The following is a 20,493-nucleotide window of genomic DNA, read 5'->3' as shown; positions in this document are numbered from 1 at the left end:
TTTCTCAAAGTTCAGACTAGCACAAAGAGATCCAGTCAGATGGTTGATGAATTGGTTTGTATTTTCATGCAGATCCTTACAAAATAAACTGATATTGGGTGTATAGGTGGTGCCTACTCATGTAGTTGACATGTCTGTGTCCTAATCTGTAAAATGAAGAATATTTGTTTAGTTTGGTCATACACACATGATTCAAACACCTTTTAATATTTATGGCCAGCTGTATTTAACATGTGCTTTAACTTAAAGGATAAGTTCACCTTTCCAAAAAAATGCATGTAAAAAAATGTGTTTTTTTATTATTTTTTGTAATGGACCTGTAAAGCATTGCACCCATGATCAGGTGACCGTGCGTGTAATGCCATGGTCCTGCAGATTGTCTGTGTATCTGTCTGCCCGTACCTCCGGTACCTTTGGGAAGGTCTCCACTGCCGCCATTTGATTTTAAAGCACTGATTTTACCTGCTAAATGTGAGTTATCTAACTTTCATTAAAATGTATTTTTGTACTCAAAGGAATTATGATATGTGGCCCTTCTTGTTTTTGCTCCTATAAAACTATCCCCATTACATCCATGGACATCTGATCACCGTTTCTTATGAGACTAACCCACAAAGACATCTCTCATCTTGAGGATAGACGGGAGTTTCCATTCCAGTCATCTGAAGGTTCCAGTGTCCATTCCCATTTGTTGTACATACAACACAAGCCTGTTTGACTCACAGTACATATGTTCTTGTGTGTTCAAACGTTCCGGTAATCCTCCTATATCTTTGGTGGTTCCCTTCACTTCAGCTACACATCCTGGTTCACTGTTGGGATATTCACAATGAAGTTTTTCACAAGAAATCTTTGAATTGTTCACAAGAAGCTTATGAACTATATGCTGAAAATCGCCATTTTGGTTTTCCTTTGGACATTCACTATAGGTTTTTTTGTTCAACACATTTATATATGATTTTATGTTCATTTTTATTCACTTGTTATTTGGGTTCACTACCCCTTATTTGACCTATGCGTCACGTTATATTTAAAGGGGTATACTATTTGTTTTTCTTTGTACCTCCGATACGGCAGGCAGTTACACTATGACAGGAGGCATGAATGAACTACCACAGTTCATCTAAACAGCAACGTGGTAGTTCATGGAGAACTACAAGCGACAGCTGTAAAGGCTGTTGGACCTTGTTGTTTTCCCATCCACAGAACACTGTGAATGGATGAAACTGCTGGGCGGCCGGAGCATTTGTTACAGATTGTGACAGCTAGCGGGTGGGGGGAGAAGATCCCCCTACTAGCTCTCAGGGCGGGGGCAGGGTGCATTTGTAACATGTTACAACTTGAATATGGGTGTAACATGTTACAAAAGGTGAACTTACCCTTTAAGCTAAAGTTAGTAGTTCTGGATAATGCTACAATTTTTTCCTCCTAAACCCATCTTCCTAAATGTCCACAGACCTTTGTCAGGTCAGTCTATGTCTCCGCTGCTTGCATGTGGAAATGTTAAGGGGTCAGATCTCTCACATTCATGCATTTTATTTCTTCTTGTAGACCACTCCAAATCTGATTTGGGGATCAGTGTAGATGGCAGTAATGAGTGTGAAGAAAATGCCCAGGATGTTGTCCAGAGCATAATACGGGAAATGCTCAACTCTGTAGTCGGAGGTAAGTTTTTTATCTGTTTCTGTGTAAATAAAACTTCTTTTACATGTGATTTGAATAAACATTTTGAGCCTTACACTGTAAATAGTAAAAGAAGACTCTCACTTTTAATTTAAAGTGGCTAAAGGCAGGAGGTTTTTTTTACCTTTTAATGCATTTTCTAAATTAAAGAACCTTCTGTATGCATCCCCCCCTTATACTTACCTGAGCCATGGGCTCCATCCAGCAATGTGCAAGAGAGCACAGGTACTCTAGGCTCTCTCCCTCTTCATTGGCCGAGACACAGCAGCATTGGCTCCCACTGCTGTCTATCACAAATTCACAAAACAATTCTCCTGTGCTTGGGTGGTAGGTGTGGGCATGTGTAGTGCAGACAAATCTTTTCAATGCCAATGGCCTTGCTGCCCTCCTGAGGACTAAACATCGCCTGGTCTTCCGGCATCACCGGTACTTCGCAACAGACATCAGAGATACTGTCCACATCTGCCTATGCTGTGGTATGTCTATACATTACGTCTGTTTGTGAGTACAACCATTGCTGTCTTTTATTTGGAATAAATTTATTTTTGGTAATGCACTAGGTTGGTGCATCTTCCTTTTTTCTAAATTTTTGTTGCTGTCTATCACAGCCGTGCTCTGTGTGTCAATAGATACAGAGAGCAGCTTGGGAGCGACTAGGAATGGGTGCCCCTATAGTAAGGGGCTTGCTATGGGGGCACTAGGCGGGGGGGATGACCCAGGGGCGTCGGTGGGGGACTAAAAAAGAAGAGGATTGGGGCTGCTCTGTGCAAAACCATTGCACATAGCAAGTAGGTATGACATGTTTGTTATTTTAATTTTAAAAAACATTTAGCATTTACAATAACTTTAATTCTGGGTGTTATTAGTAACTTCTGTAAAATATTTACACATAGTGTTGATGTGAAGATTTAATGAGGTATACGTGTATATTAATGATCCTACTGCCAGCAACGAGGAATGTCCGTTCCTACATCTGTCTCTTATATTTGGCAGTGCTGTTCACCCACTGCAGCAAATTAGTAGAGGTTATGGTATTTTCAGGGCTGCTTTCTTCTACAAAGCAACATAGATCCAGCACAATAGTTTATATTGTAATGATTAGTGTGTGTATATCTCTGTACATAATATAATAAATATATATACACACACACACACTACCATGCAAAAATGCTGTATATTAAGAATGCTTTCAGAAATAGAAGTAATAGTTTATTTTTCTCAGTTAACAAAATGAACAGAATAGAAAGAATAGAAATCAAATCAATATTTGGTGTGACCACCCTTTGCCTTCAAAACAGCATCAATTCTTCTAGGTACACTTGCACACACTTTTTGAAGCTACTCAGTGGGTAGGTTGTTCCAAACATTTTGGAGAACTAATCATAGATCTTCTGTGGATGTAAGCTGCTTCAAATCTTTCTGTCTCTTCATGTAATTCCAGACAAACTTGACAATGTTGAGAATAGGGCTCTGTGGGGACCGAACCATCACTTCCAGGACTCCTTGTTCTTTAAGCTGAATATAGTTCTTAATGACATTGGCTGTATGTTTGGAGTCATTGTCCTGCTGTAGAATGATTTCAGAGGGCACTCACATGCCTTCCTGATGGTATGGCATGATGGATAAGTATCTGCCTGTATTGCTCAGCATTGAGGACCATTAATCCTGGCCAAATCTTCAACTCCATTTGCAGAAATGCAGCCTTAAGCTTGCAAGGAACCTCCTTTTCACTATTCTTTTCACTCCTCTGTCAGAAATCTTGCAAGGAGCACCTGGTTGTGGCAGGTTTATGGTAATGATATGTTCTTTCTACTTCTGGATTATGGTCCCAGCAGTGTTCACTGGAACATTCAGAAGTTTAGAAATCCTTCTGTAACCAATGCCATCAGTATGTTTTGCAACAGTAAGGTTGCAAATGTCTTTAGAGGGCCCTTTGCTTTTACTCATCATGAGATGTTACTTGTGTGACTCCTTGGTAATGAGACACCTTTTTCTAGGCCATCAGTTGAGACTGAACCTGCTGATATTTATTTTCACTGACAAGGGCAGGATTGCTTTCTAATTACTGAAAGATTTTAGCTGGTGTCTTGGCTTTCCATGCCTTTTTGCACCTCCCTTCCTTCAGGTGTTCAATACTTTTCCCTGCGTCATTCCATTTTATTACACATAACATAATTTCTGAAATTATTTGTTTTGGTTTCTTTGTATGTATGGATTGCATGGGTTGTTACCAACATTAAAATGTCATGTTAATAGCACATTTATGGAAATGTACTTTTTGTATGTGTCATCCTGTTTTCTTTTTTTATGTGTAGCTGAAGATCCTGTACTCAATGAATGTAACACAAGAACATCAGAGGATGGAAGCGAAGGGGATGCCATTCACGCTAATGGCATTCCTGGCACGCCTATATCTATGGCATACACACCCTCCTTACCAGATGACAGGCTGTCTGTCTCTTCTAATGACACTCAGGTAAGTTAGAACTCCTGTATTTCCCTAATGTATTTAAGGCAAGTTTTGTTGCACTGTAGCAGCCAGTTGGTTAAATTTACATGTGATAGTAGAAATGTTTGTAATAACCATGGAACCTACAAAGGAAATGAAAGGGATAAATGTATGGCTATGAATGGTTTAGATCAGTGGTTCCCAACCTTTCTACTGCCGTGACCCCTTGAAAAAATTTACCCCTAACAGTAAAATTATTATTTTTTTGTAGCGTGGGTTGTCAGCACCCAAGGCAAGACAAGTAATTTGCGCCCCTAACCCACAGACATTTAGCGCTCCCTGAGTCCCTTCCATTCGTACAATATTAAAACCCCTCATGGTACATTTTAGGATGTACAACGCTTTCTCTTTGTTCTCCTTTCTTTCCCTTTTTATCTCTCCCTATCTTACTTTCTTGTTTTTTTTTTTTCCCCATCCCTCTCTCTAGCCGTCTTTCTTGTTCTTTCTCTTATTCTTTCTCTCCCTTTTTTTCTTTGCGCCTGCCCCTGTTTTCTTCTCCCTTCCATGTATTCCCTATTTTTATTCCTTCTCTTACTCCTTGGTGGGGTGGGGGGAATGGGATCAGTGGCAGTGCTGATGGGGGGTGGGATGAGTGGCAGTGCTGGGGGGGAGTTCTGATCAGCCAACTTAGGTGCTCTTGATCAAGGTCATCTGCTGATCTGAGAACTGTAGTGGGGACTTTTAATGGCCACTATAATCACAGGTAGTCTTACTCACAGTGTCCCTGGCTTCACTGCGTCTCCGACTTTGTGGTGTCTTGTAGCAGTGACACCTATGCCGAAATCAGGAGATAGGGTCTCCTCCAGCCCCTCCCACTTCACATTCCTCACCAGTCAGCTGACCTCTAGTCTCTGCCCCCCACCCATGCTTTGAACTGAATGGGCCTGCGAAGAGGCTGAGTGGGCAGCAGCGGGCTCCAGGAACAGCCCAGCTGGGCGGCCGCAAAAAGGCAGAGAGAGCAGTGCCTGTTTCAGGAACAGCCCAGGATTTGGTGACCCCTGGCAAATCATCATTCGACCCCCAGGTTGAGAACCACTGGTTTAGATGCAGTGTTACCTACAAGCTAAAGTTTTGCTTCGTAAACGAACATTGACGTAAACCTTTTGACTATGTAGTATAGTCAGTTTTAAAACAAAATGGTTTATTAAATATAAATCACATAGTGTAACAATGCCATTTTTGTATTATTTAAATAATTTTTGGCGTAACATTTTAAGAAAGGATCTCAAGTTTGTTTCAATAGTAATGTTATTTATACAGTGCCATGAAAAAGTATCCATACCCCTTAAAATTTTGTCATGTTACAACCAAAAACAAAAATGTATTTTATTGGGAAATTGGCAGGAAAATGAAAAATGGTTTTCAACATTTTTTACAAATAAATATGTGAAAAGTGTGGCGTGCATTTATTTGTATTCAGCCCCCCGAGTCAATACTTTGTAGAACCACCTTTTCACTGCAATTACAGCTGCAAATCTTTTTGGGTATGTCTCTACCAGCTTTGCTCATCTAGAGAGTGACATTTTTGCCCTTTCTTCTTTGCAAAATAGCTCAAGCTCTGTCAGATTGGATGGAGAGCATCTGTGAACAGCAATTTCCAAGTCTTGCCACAGATTCTCAATTGGATTTAGATCTGGACTTTGACTGGGCTGGGCTAACACATGAATGTGCTTTGATCTAAACCTCCATTGTACCTCTGGCTGTATGTTTAGGGTCGTTGTCCAGCTGGAAGGTGAACCTCCGCCCCAGTCTCAAGTCTTTTGCAGACTCTAACAGGTTTTCCTCTAAGATTGCCCTGTATTTGTCTCCATTCATCTTTCCATCAACTCTGACCAGCTTCCCTGACCCTGGTGAAGAAAAGCATTCCCACAACATGATGCTGCCACCACCATGTTTAACCCCTTGTTGACCAGCCGCCGTCATTTTACTGCGGCAGGTCGGGACGATCCCGCAAACCGTTGTAGCTATGCATTGGATCGTGGGATCCGGTGGCGCGCGCGCTGCACAGAGGAGGTGCCGATGCGCGTGGCCGACGGTCGCGACAGGCAAATAAGTATCTAAAACGTCACACGTTTTAGATATTTATTTGTAAAAAAAAAATGAAAACCATTCATCATTTTCCTTCCATGTCATAATTATGTGCCACTTTGTGTTGATCTATTACATAAAATCCCAATAGAATACACTTATGATTTTGGCTGTAACATGACAAAATGTGGAAAATTTCAAAGGGTATGAATACTTTTTCAAGGCACTTTAAATCATTTTTCTTCATGCTGCAATTGTAACAATATGCCAGTACAGGCCGGATTTTTATGCCTCTTTTATTGAAGGAGAGTAAAGAAAGTGGCCAATTCAAGAATTTAACTTTCAACACTCTAACTTAGCTGCAGACAGTTGGGCTATCTAGCAGTAATACAGGGCTTAGACCCAGTGGATAGATGTTAAAAAGAGCCAAGAGGTGATGGGGAGTGTGTTGGCCAATGGAAGAAAACAGGGACCCACCTCACTGCAGTTATTACTAAGATGAAATGTGTTAATAAATGAGTTACTTTATAATTTGCTTCAAACCACGATTCTTCATGCAAATTGAAATTCCATAAGCCATATTGCCTACAGGTAATGGTTATGATGGTAGTGTCAGTAGTTAATTAGGTAACTCTTCTTTTCATTTTAGGAATCTGGAATTACTTCAGGACCTTCTGGTGCTAAGTTCTCACATATCTTACAAAAGGATGCCTTCCTAGTCTTCAGGTCACTATGTAAATTATCTATGAAGCCGCTGTCTGATGGACCTCCAGACCCAAAGTAAGTGCTGTTCTCTTCTAATTTTGCAGTATCCATGATACTCTCTGAACCTACTGTTTGCTGTCCATTACTAAAGAGGATCTGTGATTATAATGTCTCTACTGCATCTGTCAGTTAAAGTTATGGCTATGAAACTTTTTTCTTCATGTGTTTTTTTTTTTTTTTTTTTTACGCTTTTAACCCCCAAGCCAAAAAATGTAATATATTACCAATATAGCTTACCAGTCATTAGATGTGGTGCTGCTTTAGTTTTTATTTTTAGGCTTTCTCCTCTATTTGAATGCCTACACTCTAGATGAAGGAGCAACCGAGACACCTTTGGATGGCAGCAGCATTGTCAGACTGAGGGGTGGGTAGTGTTAGATATACTAGCAGATATTAAATACACTAACAAATTGAAGCCAAGCTCCAGCTACCACTTTATTTATTTTTATTTTTTTTTACTTCAACTGTAACATTTATTGAAGTAAATACATACATAGAGGATCACAAAGAAAAAAAAATGTTCAAGATGTTAAAATACAAAGGCACAGAATTGGGAATATTACAGTCACCTAAATATTCCATGTGAACCAAGGCACACAACTAAAATATATATATATATATATATATATATATATATATATATATATAAAATCTCAATATATCGTCATCAAATAGTTCTCCCAAGTGACATTGGATAAAGATCATCTAAATCTTGCAAGGGACGCTGTCAATTTTATAAAAACACGTTTCAGATGCCTGTAGGCAGCAGTTCCATATTTTGTTATATTTGGAGGGCACCCTCTATGAATATAGAGGAGTTTCTTGTATGGTATGGTGTTATTTATCTCAACCTTCCAGGTCACAAACTACGGGGGTGTATCCTTCATCCATTGTCTGGCAATCACTTTTCATGTAAGAAAACTTTTGTAAATTTGTCCAAGCCTGAGTCGGGAAATATCCCCAATAGACACTTTTTAGGATGAAAAAGTGTTAAGGGGAGCCCATGTTATCATGGAGAAATTTATTGACCTGTATCCATAAACCTTGAATGACTGGACATTTCCAGATATGGTGTTAAAATGTACCTGTGTCACGGGAGCACATAGGACATGTATTTTGTTTTTTCGCTGTTATAATGGGCTAGCCTAAGAGGGGTGAGGTAAGCACGGTGAATGATATATAGTTGATTGAGATGAACCTATAATTTAGGCAACACCGCCTCCAGTTAGCACTTTTTAAGCAGTTACAGGTGTTTTTGTTTTCTTTTTTATAAAGGATTTACTTAAATAATGGCTGGTCATTGTAAGCAACCCCGTCTTACTGTTACATCTGCAGGGCAGCTTGTTCTGTTGAAAAACAACAGTCTTGCTGACAGGATCACCAGGTGAAAATAAAAGATAGTAAGTCTAAAAAGTCTAAAAAAAGAAAATGATGACAGCTAAAAAAGATTCCTGGCAGGATAAACAGGAATTTATTTGCCCTTATTGAACAGATACAATAAAATGTTTTTTTGTGGTATATTTAAGAAATCAAAATTGAGCTGGAAAGGCCTTGCTGGGATTTACATACAGCTTAAAGGATATGTTCACTTTTAAAAAAAAAATAAAATAAATGCACACCTTTTTGAAGGTAAAAAAAAAATGTGCATTTATTTATTTTACTTGGAGCCTGTAAAGCAATGCACTCACGATCAGCAGATCGCGGGTGTGCCATGTAGGACTCCTGCAGTCTTGGCAGTGTATCTGTCTGCTCAAACTTTTTTTTTTTATTATTATAAATAGTGACAGCGAGTGGGGGGAGAAGCAGAGGCAGCGGCTGCAGGAGTGGGAACATATTACATGTTCCACACTAAAAACAGGTGGCACATTTAACATGTTCCCAAAGATGAACTTATCCTTTAACAAGTCAAAGAAGCCTATAGTGTAGTGAACTTTGCACTTTAACTTTGCATCATATAGGGATACTAACATTTTTTAAAATGCATGTTCAATTCTTTTGCAAGTTACTCACCCAAACAAGTGACTAAGAATAAAGAAGTCAAGGATTCCTCTAGGTATGCATTTTTACTTTTCACAACAATTTGTGGAATCACATGGGATGAATGAAGGAGATGGGCAAAGTTTAGCCACACCTATGCATGGGATGCTTTCTTCCAGAAGTTTTGTTATCAGTGTAGCCTCCTCACCTAGTGTAGGTGCTAGAGTGAGATTTTATTGTAGCACAGGTAAATTTAAGCAGGCCTGTTTGATTTGATCTCTGGGGCTGGGAGTGGCTTAGAGTAGGCTGGTGACTCACAGCTAGCTTCATCTTTTCGGTTACCTCCCTTCTGCTTCTAGAGGCTTCTAGAAGGAAGGTGGGGAAGAAGGGTGGAGCTGTCTGGGATGTTCTAAGGAGCCCTGACCAATCCCCAACTTGGGCATTCTCAAATACCTAGAGTCAGCCCAGTTTGGCAGGACTCGTTTGGGTGGAAGAACTATAGATGGAAAATTGGGCTGTCTGGCTTTTGAGGAAGCTCCCCTGAGGGGGGGGTGACCTTAGGCCAGGGGCTCGGAGCTGTACAAGAACCCTATACAACTCAAAGGAGTGTCCTGAACAGGAGCTGGAGAGGACAGCGGGCAATACTGCCGGGCAAGTCTCCAGGAGGGATCCACCAGGTGTCGGTGAGTTACAGGCACAGTCGGTAGAGCTGGAAGAGGCATGCCGGAGCGGACTGGGAGTGTGCAGTCTGAGGTGGATGTAGAGCCAGCAAGAGAGAATATGGTGTCATGGGCAGTGGAGACAGCTGCAGCCAGGAGGGCTGGCGGGGTCTGAAGAGGACTGACTGGGAACAGTAGTCCACCAAAGATGGCAGCTGGCACTTGAACTTTCTTTGCTACACCATAGGGTCCCGGAGTCCCTGCTTATAATAAGGTACTGTTGCTGAGGTATGTCTGAAACCAGTGTCAGGCCTAACCATGTGCTAGTTGCACCTGAAGAATTGTGCTGAAAGGAGAAGGAGAGATAGTCTGCAGCAAGTGTTGTGCAGGAGGAGAGTATCTAAATTTTCCCAAACGATGAAAGAATAGTTTCCTGGGCATCTCATGAATTTCCTTAAGCCCGCCCAAGTTCAAATCCCTCAAAATACAAAAAAACAAAGCTGATGGACTTGTTCGTTGTCTTGGAGTGTCTGGAAGTGAATGCTGGGCTGGGCAGGGTGACTGGTGGGCCACAATCACTCAGCAGTCCCTATGGGGGTACCGCTAAATCAGTTTCAACTGTGATGACAAAAGTGCGATGGGCCATATAAAACATAATTTATAACCACTGAAGCAGTGAAGACATTGCATCAAATAGTTGGCTCCTATCAAAAATGTGTTTTGGTCCATGTGGATTGCAGACAGGCAGTGTAAATATGTTTGAAATGGCAGTTTCTGAAAGAAAAGAAAATAAAGGTAAAAAGTTATATTTGCAAAGTGTCTCATGATAAGAGTAAATGTGCTTTAAAGGAGTTTTCCTAGAAAGGTGTTATCTAGGCAAAATGATTGAAAACACATTTGAAATGTATACTGTATATGCAAACTAGCCTACATGGCAAAATCTTTTCTCTCCTCCTGCCCCCAATCTGTTAAACAGACTCTAACTGAGTGTCAGAATGCTGACGAGCATTGACTGACTGCTGCTCTCACCTTCCATCAGCGAGCTCCTAGCAATTGAGAAGCAGTGTGCAGGACAATAGAGTGAGTGGCTCAGGCTATCCATAGATGAGTGGATTTTCATTTCTTCCACCACGGATGGGAGTCTTCCTGCAGGGAGCCTTCCTGGCTAGCAGAATACAGTGTTTACTGCTTGCGGCTATAGTAGCTGGCAGTAATCGCATTTAGAAAAATCTGACAGTCTGGTTGTACCCAAGTCGATTAATGGATCGACTTTGGTGTAATCATCCTGCCCATACATGGATTGAAATTCGGTCAGTCCCTGCTGAACCAGTCAAATTTCGATCCATGTGCAGTTAGCTTTAGGTTCTGTTATCACCACTATGTTGTGGAAATCTGTGTTTCTTTTTTTAAGAAACACAGTATTTTTATTCAGAACATTTTTAACAAGTACAAGATCGACATTTACCATCTTAGTATGAAGTAATGGGACAGGTAACAAATCGGTTATAAGTTGGTTACATCACAAATTACCTTGTATTTATGTGAGGTTTTGTGTATCATTGTCCTTATTTTAGGTTTATATAGTATGGTCAGACCTAAACCGAAAAAAAAAATAAAACAAAGAAAATAAAGAAAACCTCCTCTAGGTGGTGCACAGGCATGCTCCAACATGTAGCACGGGGAACCAGGGGGGGGAACTCCATCTCTCTTTGTCACCACCACTAGGTGTAACCTACTAGTTTAACTTCTGAGTGGACCCAGGGGCCATAATTGGTCCATGGGCCCTTAGAGGCAAATTCAAGTTGAAAGAAAAGAGAGCGGAAAGGAATTATAGAAAGAAGAATAGAGGATAGTGTAGGGGGGGTGCACTCTGGCCCTGGAGAAAAGTACTCCCAAGCCACTCCCACCTCATTATGTAGCCGAGAGGTAGTTAATCCAGGGGTTCCATATTTTGTCATACAAAGCTATCTTATAGTTTAAAATTGCTGAGAGGCGTTCGATCACCATTATCCATGACCGTTTCGATTTTAGCAAGTGAAAAGTGATTGTTGGGGATTTCCAAGATTTGGCAATCGATATTCTTGCTGCAATAAATATGAAGGCAATGAGTCTCTTCATGTGTTTCGATGTCCCCTCCACTGGGCGTCCCCACCAGTGCCTGTAAGGGTGACTTGGTGAGATTCACTTGAGTCAGTGAATATATGAAATTGTATGTTCGTATCCAGAACCTTCACACTTTTGGGCATGTCCACCATGTATGGAACATGGTGCTGTCTATGGTACATCACCTGAAGCACTGTGCAGAGGCCCCCGGGAAAAAGGTTGCTACCCTCGCTGGGACCATATACCACCTCATCAAGACTTTATAGTTTGCCTCTATCAATGAGGTATTGATATATGATCTGGATGCATATTGTGTCATTTTGCTCTGTTCTTCAACTTCTAAGATGATTTTTACATCTTGCTCCCATTTTTGCATGTAAAACAGTTTTTAGAAGTCAAGGTTAAAATACTGTAAATCTGCGATATGGGACCGGTGTGTTTCTCGAGGGTCCTCCAAAAGTTTTCCATTGGGGTGGATGTGGTTAGATCCGTAGTGCGATATAATGTCGCTAGAAAATGAGCTATCTGGGTATAGCGGTATAGTTCTGAATTTGGGAGATGGTACATTTCCTGGAGGACCCGTTTCGACAAAGCACCTCTATGGTCACAGAAGTCCGCATTTCATAGCAGACCTTTGTTAGTCTACCATGTAAATTCATGAGGGTGGAGACCCGGGGTGAATGAAGGATTATTAAACAATGGGGCTAATGGGGTGTGTGGGGATTTAAATTTATATGTAGCTACCAGTCTGTCCCATAGGTTTAGAGAGAAAGATAGTCTGACACAATATTGTCAGTCTGTCTATCCCTTTCACCCACATTAGGTGGCTAATCTCTCTATTCGGATATAGGGAGGATTCCATCGTCCTCCAGAGAGTGGTCTGGGCTGTTCGTGTGGAATCAAATCAGTTGGGACAATTGCGCTGCATGGTAGTACTTGATCAGGTCCGGTACCCCTAGGCCACCCCTCAGTTTTAGTGTGTATAATGTTCGTCTATTCACCCTGGGTCTTTTATTTCCCCATATAAATTCCAACAGTTTTGTCTGAAACTTCCCTAGATCACATCTTACTATTGCTATTGGGAGAGTCCGGAACAGATATAGTACCTTAGGTAGAATGGTCATTTTAACAGAGCACAATCGACCGAACCATGATGGGGGGTTGTTTGACCCTCTTTTGAGATCCTCTGATAATTTTTTTAAACAGTGGAGGGTAGTTTCGTTTATAGAGTATGGAGAGGGTGGGGGTTAAAAAGATACCAGAGTATGGAAGGGTCTCATTCTGCCATTTAAATGAGAATGAGCTTTGTAAAGCCCGGATTATATGTGTTTGTAAGGATACATTGAGTGCTTGAGATTTTGAATGGTTCACTTGCAGGCCTGTAACTGAAGTGAAGTGTTGTAGTACTATGTTTAGAGTGGGCGGAGAGGTGACTGGGGAGGAGAGAAGTAGCAATATATCATCCGTGAACAACGCGCATTTATGTTCGCGGTCTCCACAGTGAACTCCCTGTATATCTCGATGATCTTGAATTTTGATGGCTAGTGGTTCTAACGCCATAATAAACAATAAGGGAGATAGTGGGCATCCTTGTCGGGTCCCTCTACATATATCTATATTTTGTGTGACCGGTAGCCCTTGACTACGAGATGCGCTGTAGGAGCGTAATATATAGTTTTAAGCATCGTCAAGAATTTCGGACCGAACCCGCAATGTTCTAAAATGAAGAACAGATAGTCCCAGGATAGGGAGTTGAAGGCCTTGTGTAGGTCTAATGAGATCAGTAGTGCCCCCTCTGTCCTCCACCATCCCAGCCTGAATTCATAGCAGATATGATATCGATAATCCGTCTGGTCTGATCTGGGGCTTGTGTATTGTGAAAGAACCCTACCTGATCTGGGTGGATGTACTTTGATAAGAATGAGTTCATGCGAGTAGCTAAGATCTTTGTCATTATCTTGAGGTCTACATTTTTTTAGCGATATCGAGGGTAATTCACACAGTCCCCATAGTCTTTATTCGGTTTGGGTATAATATGAATAAAGGCGCTATTTTCGTGTGATGGCAAAGGGGAGACCTTTCTTAATTCGTTGTAAAAAGAGCACAGATGTGGGGTCAGAACCTCTGCATATTTGCGATAGTAGTGGCCAGAAAATCCATCCGGGCCTGGCGCCTTGGCTTGGTTTAGATTTTTAATAGCTGCTGCTACTTCTCCTGCTTTAAATTCCGCATCCATTAACTCTACATGATCTTGGTCTAGTGTAGGGAGCAGGATGTCTCGGAGGAACTCCCCTGCTTTATCCTTGTGGGGAGGGGTAGGGGAATCATATAGTTTGGAGTAAAAAGTGAAAAATTCCTGCAGTATTAGCTGAGGATTCTAGGTTGTCTGGCCATTCCGCAATCACAATTTAGGTAGAGCAGGTGTAAATGATCTGGGAGTTAGTTTCCTCGCTAAAAGTTTATTGGATTTATCTCCCATTTTGTAGTATCGATGTCTGGACCATTTAATGTATTTTTCTGCTTTTGTGGTGCCGTGCGGGGTGCATCAATCTGGTCTCTAAGATCAAGATGCTGTTTGGCTCTTTGTTCGCGCATAAGGTGGTGCAACCCCTCATTTTGTTGGCTGACCATTTGTTCTCGCACTCATTTCACTCTGGGAAGCTGATTTATCAGTTTGCTGCAGATGGTGGCCTTTTGGGCCACCCAAACTATGGTTGGGGTGAAGGACGAGGGGGGATTGTCCTGGAGGTAGCATTGGAGAGCCATTTCAATTTCTTTGGCAATAATAGGGTCGTTTAATAAGGACTCGTTTAGTCACCGAGACAATGGTTGTAGTTTCGACCATAGGTTCGTTAGTGTGACTTGGCTCAAGGAATGGTCTGACCATGCCATAGGGAGAATTTTAGCCGACAAGACATATGAGAATAGTGGGGATAATGTGAATAGGTGATCTATTCGGGAATACGTTTTGTTTACGTGGGAGTAAAACGCGTAGTCCCTGGTGGTGGGTTGATCATCTCTCCATATATCGATAAAATCATAGCTGTGTAGTAGGCGTGCTATTCCCCCACTTTGCTTTGGGGTGTGTTTTAGAACTGCCTTCCTGGGGTTAGATTTATCTAAAATTTAGTCTAGGGAAGTGTTGCTATCCCCTCCTAAAATTACCATCACATGGGGCATAATCACTGTTAGCACTGAGCGAAGGAACTATGTTTGCCCTGTGTTGGGAGCATAATAGGAGAGTAGGGTGATTACGTTTTCGTTGACTTTCCCTGTTACCATGATATAGCGGCCTTCTTTGTCCCTTATAATGTTGGTGGGTGTAATGGGATCTTCTTAGTGATACATATAGCTACTCCCCGTTTTTTATCTGGTCCATTCGATAAAAAGGCCGTGGGGTACCGTGCATGTAGATATTTAGGGGCAGAGGTCCGTGAAAAGTGTGTCTCCTGTAGTAGTATGTCTATCCCCATTTTATGGTATTGTGGGCCTTTGCCCTTTTTATAGGTGAGTTAAGGCCCTGCACATTATGTGTTAAGGTGGTATATTTTGTGGAGGATCTACTGGTCATAGGGGTTCAGTGGACTGTACTCACATTTTAGGAGCCTCAAGGATTCTGTCTGGGGTCCTCTCGGTCTATCACGTCTGACCCATTCCTGGAGTGGGAGTGCACCAAAGGGAAGAAAGTCTCGGAAAGAAGAGAGAAGAACAGATTTAGAGATAGAAGACTACGTCTTTGGTTAAGCTGTAAGAAAAACATGTAAACAGTGCTAACAAATAAAAAGAACCAGTACACTGTAAATCGGTGCAAAAATGGGGGTGCCAAGCCCCCTTATTGTGTTGTGAAGTTGCCTCCGCTCTCGAGGTAGGGGCAAGTTCACCACAAGTGGCATGCGTTTCTGCTCCAGCCCATCTCTTGCATTGTCTGGAAGGGATGGAAGGAACCATCTGACTGGACTTAGCATTGTAAATGCAAGATAAGATAAGTCCACAACCGGGAACAGGGTCTTTCTCCTATAAGAAAGACAAATAAAAAAAGGGGGGGGGGGGTGAAAGAATGTAAACGTCTAGTAAGCAATTAGAAGCTAGAGTCCCTTGCGGAGCACAAAAAAACAAAACTGGAACTGTTCGTCGTCGGTATTAGTCTTCGAAGTTGGACTGGATCCGAATGTAGGAAGACTGGTCTCAAAATGAGGAGCAATGTCCAGGTGTCATTTCTTGGGAATGCTCAGGTGATTGATGGAGACTTCCTGGGACTGAGTCTTCCCGGCTGGGACCGTAGAGGGGAGACTGGACGACTGTCAGTGTTGTGGGCGTTGAAGGGAGGTGACTCCTTAGAGATCAGTCTCAATTCCAGGAGCAACGCCTCGCCGGACTGGAAGTTGGCAAAGGAGTGGGACAATCAGAATGGAAACAACCATCAATATTTGATCTGGCTGTAGTTGTTTCAGTTGTCAGCTTTTCTGGATCGTCGCCTGAGAGATATCCGTGAAGATCTGGACCGTATTTCCCATGAGATATCGCCTTTAATTCTAGCCTCCATCATTATCTTTTCTTTAAACTGATAAAAATGCGGCTTAAGTATCACGTCACGGGGTAGGCCATCCGGCCTCGGTGCTGTCAGGGCTCTGTGTACTCTATTTCCAGCTGGTGAGAGGAGATATCTGGTATCAGGTTTTTCATCAAGGATAGTATAGCATCTTCTAGGTCTTCCACTGACTCAGGAAGGCCACGCATGCGGAAGTTGTACCTCCTAGATCTGTTCTCCAGGTCCTCAATCTTCGCATTAGCCTGATCTAGTTGGTCTTGTAGGGAAGAAATCATTCTGGTATTTTGGTTAACTCTCTTCACGGTACCATCCAATTTGGACTCTATCGTGTCCAACCTCTCCCCTGTTTTGAAAATCGTCTTTCAATCCGGTTGTAATAATTGTGCAGGCTTTAGACAGTTCCTATTGCAGGTAGGGCTGAAACAACTAACCGATTAATCGGTAACTAATCGATTATGAAAATAGTTGTCAACTATTTTCATAATCGATTAATCGGCCAGCCGATTAGTTGTCCTGTATACAGAATGCATTATTTGTTTACATATAAGGAAATACAGTGCAGCATACATACAGCTCAGTACACTGTCCATACATGTCAGTAAGTGCCTGAGAACTTGTGAATGTGTGAGGAGCAATGCCTCATGGAACATGTAGTCCTGGGCAGAAAGTGAGTGTGTCTAAAGGCAGAAGTATTTTTACCTTGCTATACGGGCATGCTATACTATAATTTGCAGCTTGCTATTGGGGCACGCTAAAGGCAGGAGGAGCCAGAAGCATCAGTGGGGACCCCAGAAGAAAAGAATCAGGGCTGCTCTGTGCAAAACCATTACACAGAGCAGGTAAGTATAACATTAACATGTTTGTTTAAAAAAAAAAAAAAATACTTTAAAGACTGCGCATGGAAAATCAGCATCTGAACCCAGAGAAGGTGGAGGCTGATAGACTGGAGGTAATAGAAGGCATTACTATTACATTTAAAGTAAACGTTTACATGGAGGCAAGCCACATTACGTGGGAGAAGGCCACATTACATGAGGGCAGGGCACATTACATGAGGGCAGGGCACATTACGTGAGGGCAGGGCACATTATGTGGGGGCAGGGCACATTATGTGGGGGCAGGGCACATTATGTGGGGGCAGGGCACATTATGTGGGGGCAGGGCACATTATGTGGGGGCAGGGCACATTATGTGGGGGCAGGGCACATTATGTGGGGGCAGGGCACATTACGTGAGAGCAGGCACATTACGTGGGAGCAGGCACATTACGTGGGAAAAAGGAACATTACGTGGGAAAAAGGAACATTACGTGGGAGCAGGGCCCATTACGTGGGAGCAGGGCCCATTACGTGGGAGCAGGGCCCATTACGTGGGAGCAGGGCCCATTACGTGGGAGCAGGGCCCATTACGTGGGGGCAGGGCCCATTACGTGGGGGCAGGGCCCATTACGTGGGGGCAGGGTCCATTACGTGGGAGCAGGGCACATTACGTGGGGGCAGGGCACATTACATGCGCCCCAGTGTGAAAAGATTCTAAATAAAAAGATGTGATCTCTAAGTCTGATGATATTTACCAGATTCAACCTCCAATAGTATATAAAGTATATCTCTTCTGTCTGTTATTCTCAGAGTGGATTAGATATTTTGCTCCCTAATCGTATAGTTGTTTTTTTATATTTACCACTGCATATAGATTTTTAAGAATAAATTGCCTTTTTTTTTTTAAACTTTACATATTAAATTCTACACCACACCTTTTTTAAGGTTATTATCCGATTAATCGAAACAATAATCGGCCAACTAATCGATTATGAAAATAATCGTTAGTTTCAGCCCTAATTGCTGGAGTGTAGAGAATCTAGCCAGAAGGACTGCATCTCCTGAATATGTGGCGGCAAGGATAGGTGGTTGAGGGTGCACAGAACTGCTTTGGCTTAGAGCAAGCTCGGCAAGTTATGCCATTTGTCTGTTTGTGAAGGAGGCTGGGGACTCAGCATACATTAATGCCCTATCTGGGGAGATAGACAAGGGGGACATCTGTGACTGTGCACCCTGTGGTGTAAGGAGCTCTTCCTGGGACTGGGATGAAAAGGGGTTTCTGCCTGTACTGTCCTGTGTTGCCATACCTGGATGGGAGAAGATTGGCTGCTGGAGCTGGTGGCCCCCTTGCCCAGAGGCTCCCTGCATCGGCACCATCTTAACCTGATGAGGCTGCATCTGCTGCTGTGTCTGGGAGCTGTTGTTCTCCTGGGCTCCCTGTCCTGGTTGTTGAGCGGTCTGGGGGGGGGGGGGGGGGTTTGCTGCTGGGCTTGTGGGCTGCCCCACTCTGTGCCTCATGCGCACTCAGCAATCTGTGTTTACATGCATCGGTGCACTGTGGTGTCATTCATTGTAAATGGCACTGCAGCACACCACAATGGGCAGTAACACACTACTGTGCGCTACACTAGCAAAAATGTAGCAGGTCAGACTTTTGGTCCGTCTGTGGTGTGTTATGAGGCGTACATACTACTAGTTTTTTGTTTGTTCAATCCAACAGGTTGAACAAAAACAACCTGACAGCTCAGGTCGGAGCAGATGTTAGTACAGTGATCTCTCCTGCTGTGCTATTGTGCTCTAACAGGATGACAGCCCCCCACCCACCCCCCGCACCACCAGAACACTCTGCCAGAACATCGGGAGCCGGTCAGCAGTGCTTTTTTGGTTTCTGTCTGACCGGGCCAAATGACGGCCGGTTTCTATTGAACCGGCTGATGCCATCTGACATTCGGCCTGTGTACTAGTCTTAAGACAGCCCATCCAAATGAATAGGCTGCCCTATTGCAAGACACAATAATGCACTGCAGTGGACCACCCTGGTGTGATTAGCCCCTTGCACTGCTCGCCCTCCCTCGCACAGTCCTGCTGTGCAAGGTAACAGAAGCTAATGTAAAAACAGATTAGGTTACTTATAGGTGTACTTAAATGCATTTCTTAATGAATAACTGGATAAACTCTTAAAGCCTATGGAGATTTTTAGGTACCGTAGTTTGTCGCCATTCCACGAGTGTGTGCACTTATAAAGCGTGACATGTTTGGTATCTATTTACTTGGCGTGACATCTTTCACATTATACAAATTAATTGGGGTAACTTTACTGTTTGGTTTTTTTAAAATTCATGAAAGTGTCACTTTTCCCAAAAAGTTGTGTTTAAAACACCGCTGCACAAATACCGTGTGACATAAAATATTGCAACAATCGCCATTTTATTCTCTATATTCTCTGCTAAAATAAATAAATATATATATAATGTTTGGGGGCTCTAAGTAAATTTTCTAGCAAAAAATACGGATTTTAACTTGTAGACACCAAATTTCAAAAATAGGCTTAGTCATGAAAGGGTTAAGCAAGAAGTTCGCTTTTTCTGAGCATGTTTCTTGTTACACACATATTAGGGGTTAGCACAGTGTCTGAGGCTGACCATATTATGTTATTCTCCCAACTGGCTCCAGTCAGATTTGGATTCAATTAATTATTTTCCTAAAAATTCTACAAACAATACCCCATAATGATAACATGAAAGAAGTCTGTTTGAAATCTTTGCAAATTCATTAAAAACGAAAACAATCACGTGTACATAAGTATTCAAAGCCTTTGCTCAAAACTTTGTTGAAGCCTTTGGCACCAATTACAGCCTCAGGTCTTTTTAAGTATGATGCTACAAGCTTGGCACACCTATTTGTGGGCAGTTTCTCCCATTCTTCTTTGCAAGACCTCTCGAGCTCCATCAGGTTGGATAGGGAACGTCCGTGAACAGCCATTTTCAGACCTCTCCAGAGATGTTCATTCGGGTTCAAGTCTGGGCTCTGGCTGGGCCACTCAAGGACATTCACGGAGTTGTCCCGTAGCCACTCCGTTGTTATCTTACATAGTTACATAGTTAGTCAGGTTGAAAAAAGACACAAGTCCATCCAGTTCAACCTTAAAATCAATAAATAAATAAAATAAAAAATATTGTACAATCCAATATACCCAATTTTATACCCACAGTTGATCCGGAGGAAGGCAAAAAACCCCAGCAGAGCATGCTCCAATTTGCTACAGCAGGGGAAAAAATTCATTCCTGATCCCCCAAGAGGCAATCGTATTTTCCCTGGATCCGCTTTACCTATAAATGTTAGTACCCAGTTATATTATGTACATTTAGGAAAGTATCCAGGCCTTTCTTTTTTTTTTTTTTT

General features: G+C 42.3%; 1 protein-coding gene across 1 annotated transcript in view; it reads left to right on the top strand.

Annotated features, from left to right (window-relative positions):
- Positions 1–20,493, top strand: part of ARFGEF1 (ARF guanine nucleotide exchange factor 1) — a 304,195-nt gene that overhangs the window by 136,103 nt on the left and 147,599 nt on the right. The window contains exons 7-9 of the mRNA XM_073631773.1: positions 1,552–1,665; positions 3,999–4,159; positions 6,870–7,000. Coding sequence (XP_073487874.1) covers positions 1,552–1,665; positions 3,999–4,159; positions 6,870–7,000 — 406 coding nt within the window. The remainder of the gene's footprint in view (positions 1–1,551; positions 1,666–3,998; positions 4,160–6,869; positions 7,001–20,493) is intronic.

Source organism: Aquarana catesbeiana, linkage group LG05, assembly GCF_042186555.1.
Source record: "Aquarana catesbeiana isolate 2022-GZ linkage group LG05, ASM4218655v1, whole genome shotgun sequence".
NCBI lineage: Eukaryota > Metazoa > Chordata > Amphibia > Anura > Ranidae > Aquarana > Aquarana catesbeiana.
The sequence above is the reverse complement of the archived record's forward strand: the minus strand, read 5'-3'. Positions and strand labels throughout refer to the sequence as shown.